The 17,221-nt window shown below is 35.1% G+C and overlaps 3 protein-coding genes across 5 annotated transcripts; 2 read left to right on the top strand and 1 right to left on the bottom strand.

The window, feature by feature from the left end:
• Positions 1–31: 31 nt before the first annotated feature.
• On the bottom strand, positions 32–1,815 carry LOC18021103 (UPF0503 protein At3g09070, chloroplastic). The gene has a single exon (XM_006404359.2). The coding sequence runs from the start codon at positions 1,790–1,792 to the stop codon at positions 152–154; it is 1,641 nt and encodes a 546-aa protein (XP_006404422.1). The 5' UTR covers positions 1,793–1,815; the 3' UTR covers positions 32–151.
• A 2,532-nt stretch (positions 1,816–4,347) lies between these two features.
• Positions 4,348–7,219, top strand: LOC18021105 (probable anion transporter 4, chloroplastic). Of its 2 annotated transcripts, XM_006404362.2 has the most exons (9): positions 4,348–4,938; positions 5,087–5,313; positions 5,463–5,829; positions 5,951–5,995; positions 6,076–6,222; positions 6,373–6,510; positions 6,587–6,620; positions 6,780–6,959; positions 7,045–7,219. In XM_006404362.2, the coding sequence occupies exons 1-9, from the start codon at positions 4,468–4,470 to the stop codon at positions 7,047–7,049; spliced, it is 1,614 nt and encodes a 537-aa protein (XP_006404425.1). In that variant the 5' UTR covers positions 4,348–4,467; the 3' UTR covers positions 7,050–7,219. The 2 variants fall into 2 exon arrangements, with proteins under 2 accessions (XP_006404425.1, XP_024013773.1); XM_024158005.1 differs by lacking the exon at positions 4,348–4,938 and having other exon boundaries at positions 5,219–5,313; positions 5,480–5,829.
• Positions 7,220–7,969: 750 nt separating this feature from the next.
• Positions 7,970–13,017, top strand: LOC18021104 (alpha-glucan phosphorylase 2, cytosolic). Of its 2 annotated transcripts, XM_006404363.2 has the most exons (16): positions 7,970–8,226; positions 8,341–8,555; positions 8,746–8,925; positions 9,029–9,205; positions 9,285–9,370; positions 9,520–9,709; positions 9,803–9,895; positions 10,106–10,290; positions 10,377–10,494; positions 10,567–10,695; positions 10,792–11,010; positions 11,094–11,297; positions 11,639–11,797; positions 11,983–12,246; positions 12,353–12,543; positions 12,648–13,017. In XM_006404363.2, the coding sequence occupies exons 2-16, from the start codon at positions 8,352–8,354 to the stop codon at positions 12,772–12,774; spliced, it is 2,526 nt and encodes an 841-aa protein (XP_006404426.1). In that variant the 5' UTR covers positions 7,970–8,226; positions 8,341–8,351; the 3' UTR covers positions 12,775–13,017. The 2 variants fall into 2 exon arrangements, with proteins under 2 accessions (XP_006404426.1, XP_024013464.1); XM_024157696.1 differs by lacking the exon at positions 7,970–8,226 and having other exon boundaries at positions 8,746–8,926; positions 9,031–9,205.
• Positions 13,018–17,221: the final 4,204 nt, after the last annotated feature.

Raw genomic sequence — 17,221 nt, forward strand, 5'->3', positions numbered from 1 at the left:
TTGTTGGCTTATTTCATTAGCTCTATGAACATCATGGCAAAGTATCGTCATCGAATATCTTGTTTCACTTATCAATTGACCATAGTAACAGATACATTAGTTGCTAATTACAAGTTTACAACACAAGTTAAAACAATCTCAGATTAAAAAATTAACTCATCAGCCTACTCTTCCCGGATTTGCTAGTCTTCTGGCTCCTTACCGGAGTCAAATAGAATCTAAACAAACTGTTGTCTTCTCGGGCACAAGTGCCGACATTTGCTTTTCTTTGGTGAAGATAATGATTTTGTTTGCCTTCAATGCCATTAACCAATCCATCGCACGAGCTTCTCCCGACCTCAACACTATTAATAGATCCATGAAACAGACCATCACACGAGCTTCTTCCACCTTCAAAGCCGCCACTAACAATGTTACCACCACCACTAATCACACCATCGCAAGACTTTCTCGCGCTTACACTGTAGCTTTTCAAAAGCTTCTCACTAACACCACCACCACCATTGGTTTCTCCTTTAGCTACTCTCCTAAGCTTTAACAGAGACTCAGCCAAAGAACCCTCGATCGCATTTCTTTCAAGTTTCAAACTTTGCTCGGTTTTGATCTCGTTTTTCCTCTGTATCAGTCCCCAAATGTTCCATCCCTTGGGCCATTTCTTTCTAGGTTTCTTTAACTCTACACCATCCAGCTTCTTCCCACCAGAAGCTACACAGATCTTGCCTTTCGAGCCTAATTCAACGCTCTCTGGTTTCTGGTTTTTGATCGAGTACCAGTTTGAATCCCTAAGCTCCTTCTCCGTAACTAATAACTTTGCGCCATGGAACAAACCAAGAGTTTCAGGTGATACCTTCGCGTTCGAGATAGCTTTCAATTCATCAACCTCGAGCAATCCTCGTCTCTTGATCGAAATCGATCGATCAAAGCTTCTTCTCCGACGAGAATCCGAGTAATAGTTCCTCGTTTGAACTGTCCCTCCTGGGCTCCTCTCCTCTCCGTCGGATTTCTTCTCCGGGAAGGTTTTAGCATCTTCCGTCACGGTGGACAATGGCGTAAGCTTGTGATATGATTTCTCGATTAAGCATCCATCCCATGAAGCCCTAGGTTTCTCGAACGAGATCCTTCCTCCGTCGAGAGAAAATCTAGGATCTACATCACATGATCGACGACCAATTACATCTCCGGCGAATCTGGCTTCTGATTTCTCGTCTTCTCTTCTGTTCTTCAGTGAGAATTTCTTTAGTGTCCTGCTCAAAACCGACGCGATTTCCTTCTTCTTCTTGATTTGGTTTCCCCAATCCAGATCTATAAACTCCTTCATCGTCTTGTGCTCTCCAGCTTCTACATTGTCGATTTCTTCTTCTTCTTCTTCTTCCACGATCTTCCTCGGTTTTCCCTCGTCAAAGCCTTTGATATCTTCTCCGTCGTAGTAATCTTCTTCCTCCTCTTTCAAATCCGGGACCAGAGGCTTCTTCCGAATCGAGCTATCGAGCCGTTCTTCGTCATCATCGATGAACAGGTCGTGGAGAGAGCTCGCGCTTGACCTAGCGTCACACGATCTCCGTCGCGGCTGCTCAGAGACGCAAGCGGCGGAGGCGTTGCGAACGGAGTGGGAGCGAATACGACGGAGCTCAGGGGTCTGTACGGCGGCGGTGGGGGAAGAAGACTGAGTCTCAATGGTGACGAGGCGTTCACGGAGGCAGGAGGCGCAGAAACCGCTGGTGGGTTTAGCGGTAGGATGACGGTGGCATAAGGAGGAGGAACGACGGCGATTGGTTTGCTTGGAGTGGGCCATGGTTCGTTAATCGCTGCTGCGGCGGTGAGTTAAGACAGAGAGAGAGAGTGAAGTTGATAGAGTCAGTCTATTTTCAGTATCTCGATGATAGTCTTGTACTTGTAGGGTTAAATATGGAAATTCCACTTCCTTAAACCCTTTTTCATTAATGTTTTCCTTCAATATCCTACTTTGGCCTAATCCTACTCTCTCGTTTAATTGTTTTTTGTATACAACTATAAATGTATTTTTTTCAATAATTACGTATAATTTGTTTTTTGTATCTGTACATTTTGGCTTAATTTCTTTAAAAAAAATAATGTGTTCGTTTTATATATACGAAGATATTTGGCAGTTTCTGTCAAGTGTCAATTCTTTCGATTCCCTTCCAAATCAATAGGTCAAAGTCAACTTTTTCTATTTCAGATGAATATCTATCTATTATATTAAAACAGAAGCACATTTAGTACTTGCTTTCAAACACTTTTAATTTTTTTTAAATGTTTAAAAATAATTTTAATAATTATTTATATTTAATTTCGAAAATTAGTTATTAATTTAAATATTTTAAGAGTTACTAAAAAATATAAGTAATTTATATTTGATTTGATTTGATTAAAACTAATAAATCAGATATTAATTTAGATTTGATTTAAAAGATTCTAATTTAAATAATTTTTATACTATTAAACATTTTTATCAAAAATATCTAGAATTTTTTTAAAAAAAAATTCACATATGAAAAATAATTATCATATTTGAAATAGAAAATATTTATAATAATGTAAATGATATGATATTTATGTTGTTTATATAATATATTTACGATTATGATTTATTTACAAATTAATAATAAAATAATAGGTAAAATTCAAATGTATAATTTAAATATTAAAAATATATTTTTTAAAATTCATCGAACTATAAATATATATAAAAAATCGGGTTAAAAATATTTTGGTAACTAATATCACTAATTTTGAATTATACATGTATATCGAAAATATATTTTTCATATAAAATCAAAACATAAAAAATTAAAAATTATTGCATACACTATAATGTGGTTTGAAAAACCAGTTGTACATTCCCTTCGTAGATTAAATTTTAGAAAACTATAATGCTAAATAATACTATTAATACATCTCAAACTTTTAACAAATATTTATATTATACGACAATAAAAAATATTCTCGTGCCGATGCACGGGTTAGAATCTAGTGTTTCTTTAAAAAAGTAAAAAAAAATGTTTGTTTTCTTCAATGAAATGCTTGTTATGATAATTCGGTGACTATTCGAACTTCTAAATATCTCTAATACAAGGAGAATAGGTTAGTAACTTAGTATATTCGCATTTCATTATGAACCTATTCGAATATCCAACATACAGCTCTAGTGTTTAAGTGTATTTCTTTGAATAAAAAGCTACTTATTTAAAAACGAAAATTTAAATTTTTTATAATATTTTCTTCTGTTTTTGTAGTTTCAGAAATGTTTAACAGATTATCCTTATGATGTCGAGTACTATATTCGATTAAACTGAAATTTAAATTATCCATCTTACATTTTTTTTGTTTAAAAGTGATTAGAACTATAACTTACTATTAATATGTTGGACTAATTACGAATTTTAAAGGAATCTATCGAGAGCACGACCGTAAATAAAGTGGACAACACGAGTAACATAGAGATTCGGAGCTACAAGTTCCCAAGATAAGAGATGTGTTCTTCAAAAACTAGTAAGTCCCAAAGACAAACACTATTTATGTTATTACTATATTATACTAGTACCTTTTTCTTTTTGTCGACATAAACAGATTTACTGACACTGTAATTGTTCTCATTTTCTAATAAAGATTGGAATCTCCCACGTGTTCCTTCCAGATACAGTGACTGTGACAGTTAATTTTCATTTATTGTATCTTTTTGTCACTCAATGACATCAATGACACTCAAGGCATAATCAAAATAAGTTTGTTTTTAAAAAAAATGAATTGTACTAACGCTGAAAAGACAAACTAAAAAATGTTTTTTGTTTGGTTTCTATAAAAAACCGCTAGGATCTACATTTGATTTACAAAATGTAAGTGTGATACAAAATGCAGGGGTATTAATTGTAATTTTTATCAGTAATAAACTGGATTGGTTTGATCAAGTTTTAATTTGCCTTAATATTACTTCTATCACAAAAATACACATATTTTAAAAGATTTGACAGAATTCAGGAGTTAGTTTAATTTTTTTTTGTCAACAGCTTAATTTGTTTTTCTTTCTGTTTTCATAAATACAAATCCATTTAACCGAATAAATGTAGATCACTTTTCTAATTCAGCTAAGATGGAACCAGTCAATCCGAGCTGAATATCCTAATGTAAGAGTCACTTTATTTAATCTAATCTGTCGTCACAAATGTAAAGAAAATCTAAGTTTATTTTTAAATTGCAATATATTCATTAATTAATCCTGCTAATTATGAAGCCCAAAAAGGGTCATATGGGCCTGTTTAATATTAGTGGGCCAAAGAAGACATATAAAGCTACTGGATAAAAGTATAACTATTCTTTGCGGCTGTCTAATTACGGCTGTGCCACTCCCCCGCATCGCGCGGTTGTGCTTTTGCAATCCGTAGACGCAGAGCATCTTCTTCGTCTTCCTCTCTTACTGGACTAAGCACTAAGCAGCTCCGGTAGGTGAAAATGTGTTACTCTCTCTCTTTACAATCGTCAATAGACTTCCACAATCGCAACGCCCTAAAAATCCATGGAGATCGAACAATTTTGACTTCGAGCTTAGCTAAACTGGGATTTTCGGCGTTACCAGAGCGATATCGTCGGGGAAGGTTGTTCCTCTGCCGCGAGAGAGGCTTGGGCTCATTGAGATTCGGCGGACACTCTACCGTGGATCTATGTGGCATTCCGCGTCATCGAAGAAGAGTGCATTGCAGCGATGCTCGCCGTACGCCGGATGATCGGCACGACGCGGCGGAGGTGACAGCGACGGCGCAACCTGATTTTTCGGAATTTATAACTTCGGAGAGGGTGAAAGTGGTCGCGATGCTCGCGCTTGCCCTGGCGCTATGCAACGCGGACCGTGTTGTAATGTCCGTCGCGATTGTACCTCTTTCACTTTCTCGTGGCTGGAGCAAGTCATTTTCCGGGATCGTTCAGGTTATTATTCGATTTTTTTGTTTTTCTTTCAAAAATTGGCTCTTCCAAGAACACTCATAGATTCTATGGCGAAGTTTTAAGTCCCTTTTTTTAACAAGCCACCATTGTTGTCGTTCGTCTCATACTTTCTTGTTTGCTTCTTTGGTAGTCATCGTTCCTATGGGGTTACCTAATTTCACCAATAGCTGGCGGAACATTGGTGGACCGCTATGGTGGCAAGGTAGTCATGGCGTGGGGAGTTGCTTTGTGGTCGTTGGCAACATTTCTTACCCCTTGGGCTGCTGATACTTCTCTTTGGGCTCTGCTTGCTGCAAGAGCTATGGTTGGGGTTGCTGAAGGAGTGGCTCTCCCTTGCATGAACAACATGGTTGCGAGGTAGTGATATTTTGTTTCTCAGTAATACTTTTTCAAATGTGATTAGAGACACACATATGATTTTAAAAGGAGTCAGAGTGGTTGCTGGAAACGAGTTAGAGTAGTTAGTGAAATGTATTGAGTTCTTAGTGATAGTACTTTTCTTGTAGATGGTTTCCTCCAACAGAACGTTCTAGGGCTGTTGGCATTGCAATGGCGGGGTTTCAGCTTGGGAATGCAGTTGGGCTCTTGCTGTCTCCTATTCTTATGTCTCAAGGCGGTATATATGGACCATTTGTGATTTTTGGGTTATCCGGGTTCCTATGGATGCTCGTTTGGCTATCTGCTACGTCAAGTGCACCGGATCGGCATCCTCAGATTACAAAGTCTGAACTCGAGTACATATACCAGAATAAGCAGCAAGCATCTACTAGGGAGAGCAGACGAAACAACACAAGCGTAATCCCTCCTTTTAGACGGCTGCTCTCCAAGATGCCGACTTGGGCTGTTATAGTTGGAAATTCTATGCATAGCTGGGTATGTATAAAGATTCCCCCTCAGCTCAACTCTTATTCATTCTCGTTACTGTGAGGAAATGTCTTGATTTTTCTTGGAGGAGTGAGACTCATGTAACTGACTTTAAATGGCTTGCTTACAGGGGTTTTTTGTGCTTCTTTCATGGATGCCGATCTACTTCAATTCAGTAAGGCCCTAGCACCTACAAATTGTGAATAGATTGTTGTTCTTTCTAGTCGACTCTTCATAAGTGATAATGTGTTGCAGATATATCATGTGAACCTCAAACAAGCTGCTTGGTTCAGTGCCGTTCCATGGAGTATGATGGCTTTCACAGGATACATTGCTGGTTTTTGGTCGGACTTGTTGATACGGCGTGGTACAAGCATCACTATGACGCGAAAACTCATGCAGGTTTGTGGTTTTCTGTGACAAGATTGCATTCAATCACCAGGTCATACGTATCAGTGTTGAAGTCTGATGCAATAAATTCTGGTGCATTGATCTTTCTTTCTTTTCTTTTTTTCTTGTGCTGACTGGGGATTTCATTCCTTGTTTTGGCAGTCCATTGGTTTCATTGGTCCTGGGATTGCTCTCATAGGTCTAACCACAGCAAAACGGCCTCTAGTAGCATCTGCCTGGCTAAGTTTAGCTGTTGGGCTTAAATCATTCAGCCACTTGGGGTTTCTTATCAATCTTCAGGTAGCCAAGCGTGTGATTCATTCTTTAATCTACAAATCTCGAGTTTCTCTAAAATATATTCCCTCTCTTGTTTCAGGAAATTGCTCCAGAATATTCCGGTGTTCTACATGGTACACTTTCCTAATTCTCCTTCGATAGACATTGATTTCCTGAGTTTATTGAACACAGACAGCTAATTTGTACCATCTGAGAAGGAATTGGCCTTAGAATCAATCAAACTATTTGCTATTTTACCAAAAATCTTTCTGATTGTTTCCGCCTTGTTTTAGGAATGTGTCTTACAGCTGGGACTTTGGCTGCAATAGTTGGTACAGTTGGAGCTGGTTTCTTTGTAGAACTATTGGGCTCCTTCCAAGGATTCATCCTTCTTACAGCAATTTTATATCTCCTCTCTGCTCTCTTTTTCAACATATATTCAACTGGAGAAAGAGTCGATTTTGACACACCAGGTCGTTCTGTTTCATGCACTTCGTAATCATTTGTTGTTTCAGTATCTTGCATCATTCTAATGGTATATATTGGTCATCTTAGCAGCTTGAAGGATCACAAATCCACATGATAGATGGATCAGCCCAAGTGGAGAAGCTATAACTCTAAATAGAATCAGCTTCTCTTCTCCTAGTAAATATCAGTAAAAAAGATATATCGGTCTTGTATAGAGACTCTTTGATAAATAAAATAATATGTAGCGAAACTAGCAATGTTTCAATGTTCAATGCTTATGATTGTAGCCTAACACCAAGCTCTTAGAAAAGCATCCATTCTGCTAAGTTGGGTGCTCATGATAGCATGGTTGAATGTCAGAACATCTTCAACAAAGCCCACGAATTTATCGAATACGACGATTTTCATTAAGAATGATCATAATTTAAGAAAACAGATAAATCAAAGATTATATAGACTTCGAAGAAATTGAATCAATAGCTAAAGCGCACAGAAGCAGAGAAGAGAAAAGTGAAGTGACTTGCAGGTCTAGATCCGTGATCTGGGACCTTGAGGTGCGCGCACTTTCTCTACTTCATTACACGTGTACCTCAGGGCTGGTAAGATTTTCTTCACTTTAGTCCCTCCATTACTGTATTGATACAATGATACGTAAGCGAACCGCTACGTTTGGCTTTTACGCAGATTTGCTCCCTTTTAACTCCTTTCGTTGCCAAATTGTTGTATTTATAAATTTGAACTCCTTGAAAATCAATTTTTTTTTTCTTCTTTATTCAGTGTTTGTGTTTGCATTCGTTATCAATATTTATTTCTTATTAAATTCTTAGCAAAAGATCCGTGGTCCCCAATACGAAATACAAGGGTGTTCTTTATACAAAATAAATATTAAGGGTGTAGCTAACTAAAAAACAAATAGATATGGGGCCTCCTAATAAGATATTTTCCAGTAAAGATACAAAAAAGTTCTTCCGAGCTTCCTCTGACACAAAAACCTCACTTCACTCTCTCTTTTCTTGTGATCCTCACACTTTCAATCCTTCAGGAAAAAAAAAGAAAGAAAGAATCAAATCGCTCGAACAAAAAAATAACAGAGAAGCAATAGAAAAGAAGAGAAAATTACGTTTCTGTCATTTTCCTTCTCAAATATCTTCCCACCGTTCCTTTTTAGTATATACTCTTTCTTTCTTCGGCAGATTCTTCTCCGTAGCAACTTCTGCTTATAAGTTTTGAAGTGTTCCTTCATCTTTTTCCAGATTCCGGTTTCGAAATTTGGTACTCGTGATTTTAATTTCTTGTGAAATTGTTCTCAAACGTCGATTAGTTTTTAGTTTCAGTGTAATTTTCGATTTGTGTAAGCAATTTTTGAATATTGCTCGTTGTTTTCAGGGAGTTAAGCGATGGCAAACGCCAATGGGAAGTCTGCGACTGGTTTTCCGGAGAAAATCTCGGAGAAGGCGAACCCGGAGGCGAATGAAGCTACGGAGATCGCGGGGAATATCATCTACCACGCCAAGTACAGTCCACATTTCTCCCCATTGAAGTTCGGGCCTGAACAAGCTCTCTACGCCACTGCAGAGAGCCTTCGCGATCGTCTCATTCAGGTATAAGTTGTGATTTCTGGACCTTTATTTTCCGTAAATTTTGTTTGATGAACTGAAGATATGCTCGTGAAGTAGATATGGATGTTTGAATATGTAGTTTCTGGTGGTTGTATTCCATTGAATATGTGTTTGAGAGTGATATGAACATGGGGATAAGGTGGATTTTGTATTGTGTGTATTGTTTTTGCAGCTGTGGAATGAGACTTATCTTCATTTTAACAAAGTTGATCCAAAGCAAACATACTACTTGTCAATGGAATATCTCCAAGGTCGTGCTTTGACAAACGCCATTGGGAATCTGGACCTTCAAGGTCCATATGCTGATGCATTACGTAAGCTTGGCTACGAGCTTGAGGAGATAGCTGAACAGGTACTCTTGAGTTACCATTTTCCTCTTTGAAGACTTGAGACATTGATAAAAATCTTAATATCTCTTCATTGGAGATGTTTAAGCCTTGATGTTATGGTTCTAGGAAAAAGATGCAGCTCTGGGAAATGGTGGTTTGGGGAGACTCGCCTCGTGCTTCTTGGATTCGATGGCCACCCTAAATTTGCCTGCTTGGGGTTATGGGTTGAGGTACAGACATGGATTGTTTAAGCAACTAATCACAAAGAAAGGCCAAGAAGAGGTTGCAGAGGACTGGCTTGAGGTGATGATTATCAGTGTAGTGTTTCCAGTATATCGTCTTCTGAGACTATAACTCACCCTCTTATAATGGGAACTTGCAGAAGTTCAGCCCGTGGGAAATTGTCAGGCATGACGTAGTATTCCCTGTCAGATTTTTTGGCAATGTGCAGATAAATCCGGATGGATCGTAAGTATAAGTATTGGAACTTACATTACTAAAAATACGACTGTGCTTGAAATTTCTGTACATATATACACTAGTGAGTCTTGTTATGTGTTCTCTAAATATTCACTGAAGTTATTATTAACTATTGTAATGGATCGACCAATATGTAGACGGAAGTGGGTAGGCGGTGATGTTGTACAAGCTCTTGCTTATGATGTGCCAATCCCAGGATATAAAACGAAGAACACAATCAGTCTCCGACTCTGGGAAGCAAAAGCTAGAGCGGAGGATCTTGACCTTTTTCAGTTCAACGAAGGAGAATATGAATTGGCTGCACAGCTACATTCTCGAGCTCAACAGGTTATAACTTCTCATCTCTACATAAAGCTCCACCTTTTTCATTGCTTTGTGGCTTTTTGTTTCTCTGTAACAATGAATTTATGTTGGATACAGATTTGCACTGTGTTATATCCAGGAGATGCTACCGAGAGTGGGAAGCTATTACGATTGAAACAGCAGTTCTTTCTCTGCAGTGCTTCGCTTCAGGTTTGTCAATTTGGTTGTAGGTTCTTTCCATTTTCGTCAATTTTAAAGCCATAATGTATGTCAATAGTGGGCAAGACTGAAATGTGCAAACATTGCAAGTTGGCATATTAAGTGGACAATATTTTCAATAGAAACAAGTTCAAACATAATTTCTTGCAATTGATTCATTATTTTAATATCTCCTCTTCATACTATGGAAACATATTGCAGGATATTATCTCAAGATTTAATGAGAGGAGCACCAGCGAAGGCAGTCGGAAATGGTCAGAGTTTCCAAGTAAAGTTGCTGTTCAAATGAATGACACACACCCAACTCTTGCAATCCCTGAGCTCATGCGATTGCTATTGGATGACAATGGACTTGGATGGGATGAAGCTTGGGATGTGACATCAAGGTATTGCATTTAAGCATGAAACCTCTCATCTTTGCCACCAAATCTTATCCACTTTTACGTCGGGGACTTACTTGTAAAATGCACAGGACCGTTGCTTACACCAATCACACTGTCCTTCCTGAAGCCTTGGAGAAATGGTCACAATCTTTGATGTGGAAGCTTCTTCCTCGTCATATGGAGATCATAGAAGAGATTGATAAGAGGGTATTTTGCTGATAATTCTAAAGATGTATTTATGTTGTCTGTTGCCATAATAGTATATTTACCTTTCTGCAGTTTGTGCAAACCATTTGCACCACCCGTGTAGATCTTGAGGATAAACTTTCAACTTTGAGCATCTTAGATAACAATCCGCAGAAGCCAGTTGTGAGAATGGCTAACTTATGTGTTGTATCCTCGCACACGGTAAGTTGGCCCTATATGAAAACTATATTATGTTGTTTCTAAATCCCTTTCCTCCTTTTTGGTTTCAAGTTATCATTATGGGGGGCTCTTTTGCAGGTGAATGGTGTTGCTCAGTTACACAGTGATATCTTAAAGGCTGAGTTATTTGCAGACTATGTCTCTATTTGGCCAAACAAGTTTCAAAACAAGACTAATGGCATCACACCTCGAAGGTGGCTTCGTTTCTGTAGCCCTGAGCTCAGTGATATAATTACAAAGTGGTTGAAGACTGACAAATGGATCACCGATCTTGACCTACTAACTGGTCTTCGACAGGTCTGATGTACATTTATTTTAGAACCAAATCTGGAATGGGGTTTACTCTTGTCTTTCTAATGTTATTATTTTTCTTCTGTTAGTTTGCGGACAATGAAGAACTCCAATCTGAGTGGGCTTCTGCAAAGGCGGCCAATAAGCAACGTTTGGCTCAGTATATAGAGCGTGTGACTGGTGTGAGTATTAATCCAAACAGCTTATTTGACATTCAAGTTAAGCGTATCCACGAATACAAGAGGCAGCTTATGAACATTCTTGGAGTTATATACAGATTCAAGAAACTAAAGGTATAGTTGGCTTAAACATCTATCTGTATTTGGTTTTAGTTGTGACCTTCTAATTCTTGATACTTTAGGATGGGTGTCAGGTTTCTAACTTTTAGCTATGACGTTTTGATTCCATCAAATGATACTTTGAAAACTCAAAAAGCTTAGAAACGTCAGGACAATCCCTTTCTTTCGGAAAAATTTTCCAAAACAGAAATCTTAAGTTTCCTAATACGTTGGTTCCAGCCAAAGCTCATAAAGCTTCATTAGCAGAATTTTGTGCCTTAACCGCAGAAGAATCTAATATTAGGCAATATATGTATTTCTTGTGTGACATTCTTTTCTGCAACTGAATGTTACAGGAGATGAAGCCTGAGGAAAGGAAGAAAACAGCTCCTCGTACAGTCATGATTGGGGGTAAAGCCTTTGCAACCTATACAAATGCAAAACGGATAGTGAAGCTAGTGAATGATGTAGGTGACGTTGTTAACAGCGATCCAGAGGTCAACGAATACCTGAAGGTAACATTGTTCGAGTCATCTTAAAAACGTTTTACATGCAACTTAGAGGTGGCTAAGCACGATGCTTGTTTGCTTGATAATGATTGTGTGCCTGGGATTGATGCAATGAATCACTATTACTCGGTTTTTTTTTCGAACATGGGCTGAAGAAGTTCTAACTGGTTTTAACGGATTTGCCTCTCCAGGTGGTGTTTGTTCCAAACTACAATGTGACTGTAGCAGAGATGCTTATACCCGGAAGTGAGCTATCTCAGCACATCAGCACAGCAGGCATGGAGGCAAGTGGCACAAGCAATATGAAATTCGCTCTCAACGGTTGCCTTATCATAGGAACTCTTGATGGTGCAAATGTTGAGATAAGAGAAGAGATTGGAGAAGAAAACTTCTTTCTGTTTGGCGCAACAGCCGACCAAGTCCCTCGACTACGCAAAGAAAGAGAAGACGGCCTGGTATATCACTCTCTCCTTTTCTCCCACTTACCATATAGAAGCCTTACATGAAATCACCATATGCTTCTCCTTCTCTCTCTGACATGTGCCTTTCAAAACTCATCAGTTCAAACCAGATCCTCGGTTCGAAGAGGCGAAGCAGTTTGCCAAAAGTGGAGTGTTTGGGAGCTATGATTACGGTCCTCTCCTCGATTCTCTTGAGGGTAACACAGGTTATGGACGTGGTGATTACTTCCTGGTTGGTTATGACTTCGCGAGCTACATGGATGCTCAGGCCAAAGTTGATGAAGCTTACAAGTAAGTCCTTCTCTTTAACCCAAACTTAACCTTATACATATTTTTGTTTTTAGTTTCTGCAGAATCTGAATGTGAAAAAATGTTGTGATAATCTGATGTGACAGGGATCGGAAGAGGTGGCTAAAGATGTCGATAATGAGCACAGCAGGATCGGGAAAATTCAGCAGTGACCGAACGATAGCTCAGTATGCCAAAGAGATTTGGAACATTGAGGCCTGTCCTGTTCCATAAATCACAGACCCTACCTTCCTTACCAAGGCATCTCCACATCCACACAGCTCCACGATATATATCTATGTAGAATATAACAAAAATATAATGAAATAAATGATAAACCTTTTTCGTATATGTATATGTCCATGATGTTTGCATATTGTTTTAATTTTACTCAGTGAAAACGCGGTTCTGTAAAAGATGAATGACTTTGTCATATTTGATTATTTTGTCCCAATCAATTCGTTCAGCTCATACTGATTAATCGTTTGCTGTGGTTTACTTTTTTCACTTTCTTATTAATCGTTTCCAGGCATAGCAATTTGAAGATAAGTTCCTGAGTGTTTAGAAATGCAATTGTTGTTATTATCATAACAAGTGTTTTAGTCAAGGACTTTCGAGGGGTGAATTCGTTTTCTGGATCTCCAGCAACTAAATTCCACTTCTGAGCTAATTTTATATCTTTCAATTCATTTCGATCAAGGTATTTTTATTTCTTAATAACTTAATAATTTAAAAAACTTCAATAAACTATATAAAAAAAAGTAACCGATATGCTTTTTGAATGTAAATAGGTTGCATTGCGACCAGGAGAGTTCAGTTCATCTACTTGATAGAGAATTATTCAAAAGGAAAATTTCTACTTTCTTTTACTATATTTTCACAATCATGTTTACAAACAATAAAAATTCAATATTTAATAAAAAAAAAATTCAAACTACTACTACATTTACAAACAATCAAATAAAAAATTATATCAGCCCGCACAAAGTTCGGACAAATTCATTAATGGACCAATTTATAATTCTATATTTTTCAGTCTTTTTTTTTGGTCGGAACTATATTTTTCAGTCTTAAACTAATACTCCCAGATCCTTAAACTCATAAAATCATTGAATAAAAGCATTGCTTATCATTTGCTGGTGATCATGAGATTCTGGAATCTTTGATATCCCTTGAACTTGCACAAATATACGATGTAGATATTACTGTTGAAATATTCCAAAACCAGCTCATGACCATATAATTGGATCTCAACACTGATCAGATTATTCTTTTTTAATTTTATTTACTAATTAAGAAGTAAGAATCCTTAACTAGCTTGAAAAATAGTGATTGGTTCAATCAAACGGCCTGTGATATAAATAATGTACACGCAAACTAAAAATCACAAATTCACAACAAACATCAAAATATATTACAGCGTCAGGAAAAAAACTAAATAAAATATATCAAAGAATATTTTATGTATAAAATTTGGCCAACTTTCTCCAACTGTTTGCCACATCAGCACTAGAAAAAGCGTCACCTGTCCATTTAAAATCTTAATGAAATAAACAATTAATCACATTTAAAGAAAAAACATTAAAAACATTAATAAATATTACTACAGTAAAACCTCTATAAATTAATAATCTCGAGACCATGATATTTTATCAATTTATCGTGATATTAATTTAATTATTAATTTATAGGAAAAAATTTGCTTTCCGCCTATAATTTTGTAAAAAACAATTTCGAGTAATGTTATATTTAAAAATTTAAACAATTTTTAATACAAATTATGATTAACAATCATAGTTATTATGGTAGAATAATTTTTAATAGTATATTGGATTGTCTATATAAAAATATATGTTCATAAGTTTAAAATTTAATAAAAAATCATGGCTACTATTAATATTATTGATGATAAAATTGAAGATAATACTGTAATACATTTAAAAATATTTAAAAGTAAGAAAATCAATTATCACATCGAAAATCATCTTAAAGTTTGAATACATATCGTAAAACAACAACAAAAGCCACTAATATAATAATTAGAGGGATGAAATACAATGAAGTCTCAACTTTAAGTAAAAATAAACTTATAAGTCATATTTTAGAATATTATATTTACATATATTTTTATAAATATATATTATTAATTTATGTTTTTGTTGGGACCATGTATTTACATAGGAGTTTCAAAAAAAATTTATTATCTTATCGAATTTAAGGAATTTTTACATTGGTCTGACTTGAAACCAGCAAAATTTATTATTTTATAGTGATTATTAATTTATCGAGTATTAATTTATAGAAGTTATACTGTATATTGAAATCCCTACAAATTAAATAAAAGTATATGTAATAAAAACATATGAGTTGATATTAGAGTTATAACTTACAAAATTCGACTTAAGAAAAAAAAGTGAGAATATTGAAACCAGTTCACATTAGTAATAAATTTACTGAAATGTACTTTTCAGATTCAAAAGTGGTGATTCATCACTCATCAGATTCCATTTTGTTGTTGCAAAAAGCAACACACACGAAACTCATAGTTTGCGCCTTACGTAGCTGAATTCTTAGAGGCAAAATGCTTACTACCAATTATCTTTAATTGTTTTCTTATACTACAGCATAACAATTACTAAACAATTACTAGCTAATGTTTCCGAATCGTGTGCAGGTTACAAATGCTTAGCAAATCAAATATTAGAATTTAAAACAAAATATTTATATATGTTTATTATATTCAAAATTTCAGTTCTTTTCTCCTTTTACTAAGGAATGTTCCTCTGTTTTCTCTTCTTCATGTTATCAACATTTGTTCATCCTATATACTTTGTGTTACAACGTATCTGTTTCTCTATCTACATATCTCTAAAAATAAACTTTTTGTGTTTAAAAGTAGTTTAGTTTACTGACTTTTTATGAATTCAGAATATATACTTCAAGAAAAGAGAAGTAGGAGACAAAACTTATTTGGAAGGTAGTACGATCAAAAAGTATACAATCCTCTTTGAGGAGATAACAGAAAATAAATTTAAGACATGAGCATGTCAGAAGATGAAGAAGCCTCTCGAGGGATGACACTTAAATCGTTTTACATTTTAGCTTAAGTCACATACTTCATTTCATTATATACTTGGTGGCCCGTGGTTTTTTTTTTTTGTGGATTCTATATGATGATGGACTCGAATTGATTTAGATTATACGGAATATAATCCTTTCATTTGTATTTTTTTAAATTTGGAAAAATATTACATGTTTGGTATTCGATGGCTTTGATAAGGCTGTCAACCATGTAAAAAGTATATATTATATGTTAATAAATATTCCAAAAATATACAAGATTAATATTGAATATTATTTTGCACAGATTTAAAATAAAGTAAATGTTGATTTATTGATCTATTATGGTAACGACATATATATATATATATATATATTAAAAATCTAAATTTTAAATAATTTTTCAAATTTTAGTTAAATTTTGTATATGCTATGAGGCATATACTTTCTAACTATCAAAATTTCAGTGATTCGAATAATTAATATTTATTGCATGATCCACATGATTAAAAAAACTCAACAAATCACATATAACAAATAAATTCTTTTTATTACTATTACAGTAGATAAAATTATGGATTGAGTTTCATACAAAATTCAATAAGAAATTATACATTAAAAAACATTATTGATAATATATTTAAACAAAATAATTGGCTTATGTTGCCAATATTTGTTTTAAGGGAATTTCTAATGCTATGAATTTTTGATCCTATCAATCTCCAACTCAATAGTGACAATCAAAATGTCGAAACACCAACATTAAAACACCGTCATGGTTTCTTTCTCTCTTTTTCTCTACATGGTTCTTTAATATACTCACCAACATAACTTCCAAAACAACAAAGAATCACAATCAATCTGCAAGATATGTATGTGAAGTCCGAGGGTTATGATGAAGACAATTTTATAAAGATCATATCAGTTCATTTGTATTTGAAAGTGTCAATGAGATTGCATGTAATGTATATGATGGAAAATTGCATTATTAAATGGCTATTCAAATTAGATTTTATCGATGGATTACATATATTATTTGTGAGTAACTATCGATTTAAGTTTTTCTTTTTAAAAAAGTTTCGTTCAGATTTGTAATTTAGTATAAATAAATAAAAACAATAAAATATAATAAATATTTATGTCAGCTATAAATTGATTTTCCCTATCTAATTTTGAATTCTAACATTTGATTTGCTAAGCATTTTTCAATCAATATTTTTTCATTCAATTTATTTTCTTTTTAAACTATTAATTTTATTTTATTTTATATTATTAAATTTACTAATGTGTGATGGTGAAAAAGTAACAAACCATTTAATAATATAAAAGAAAACAAAACGTTATTAGTACCAACCGCCTAGATAAAGTTTTAGCCGGTTCACCAGGTTTAAACAAATTCACCTAGGTTTGAGCGGTTTAATAGCATCCTGGATTTTTAATTAAAAACCAATCGAAAATCTTGCCGAGTCACAGTTCAACCGATCGGACCGCTCGATCTACTCTAGGTCTGAAAACATTGCATCAAACCACAATAGTTTGAAGCGGTTTGTTTTTATTTATTTTAAAACATCATCAAATAAAAACTAATTAAAAAAATAACACATAATTAAAAATAGGGTTA

Source organism: Eutrema salsugineum, unplaced genomic scaffold, assembly GCF_000478725.1.
Source record: "Eutrema salsugineum unplaced genomic scaffold, Eutsalg1_0 scaffold_16, whole genome shotgun sequence".
Classification (NCBI taxonomy): Eukaryota; Viridiplantae; Streptophyta; class Magnoliopsida; order Brassicales; family Brassicaceae; genus Eutrema; species Eutrema salsugineum.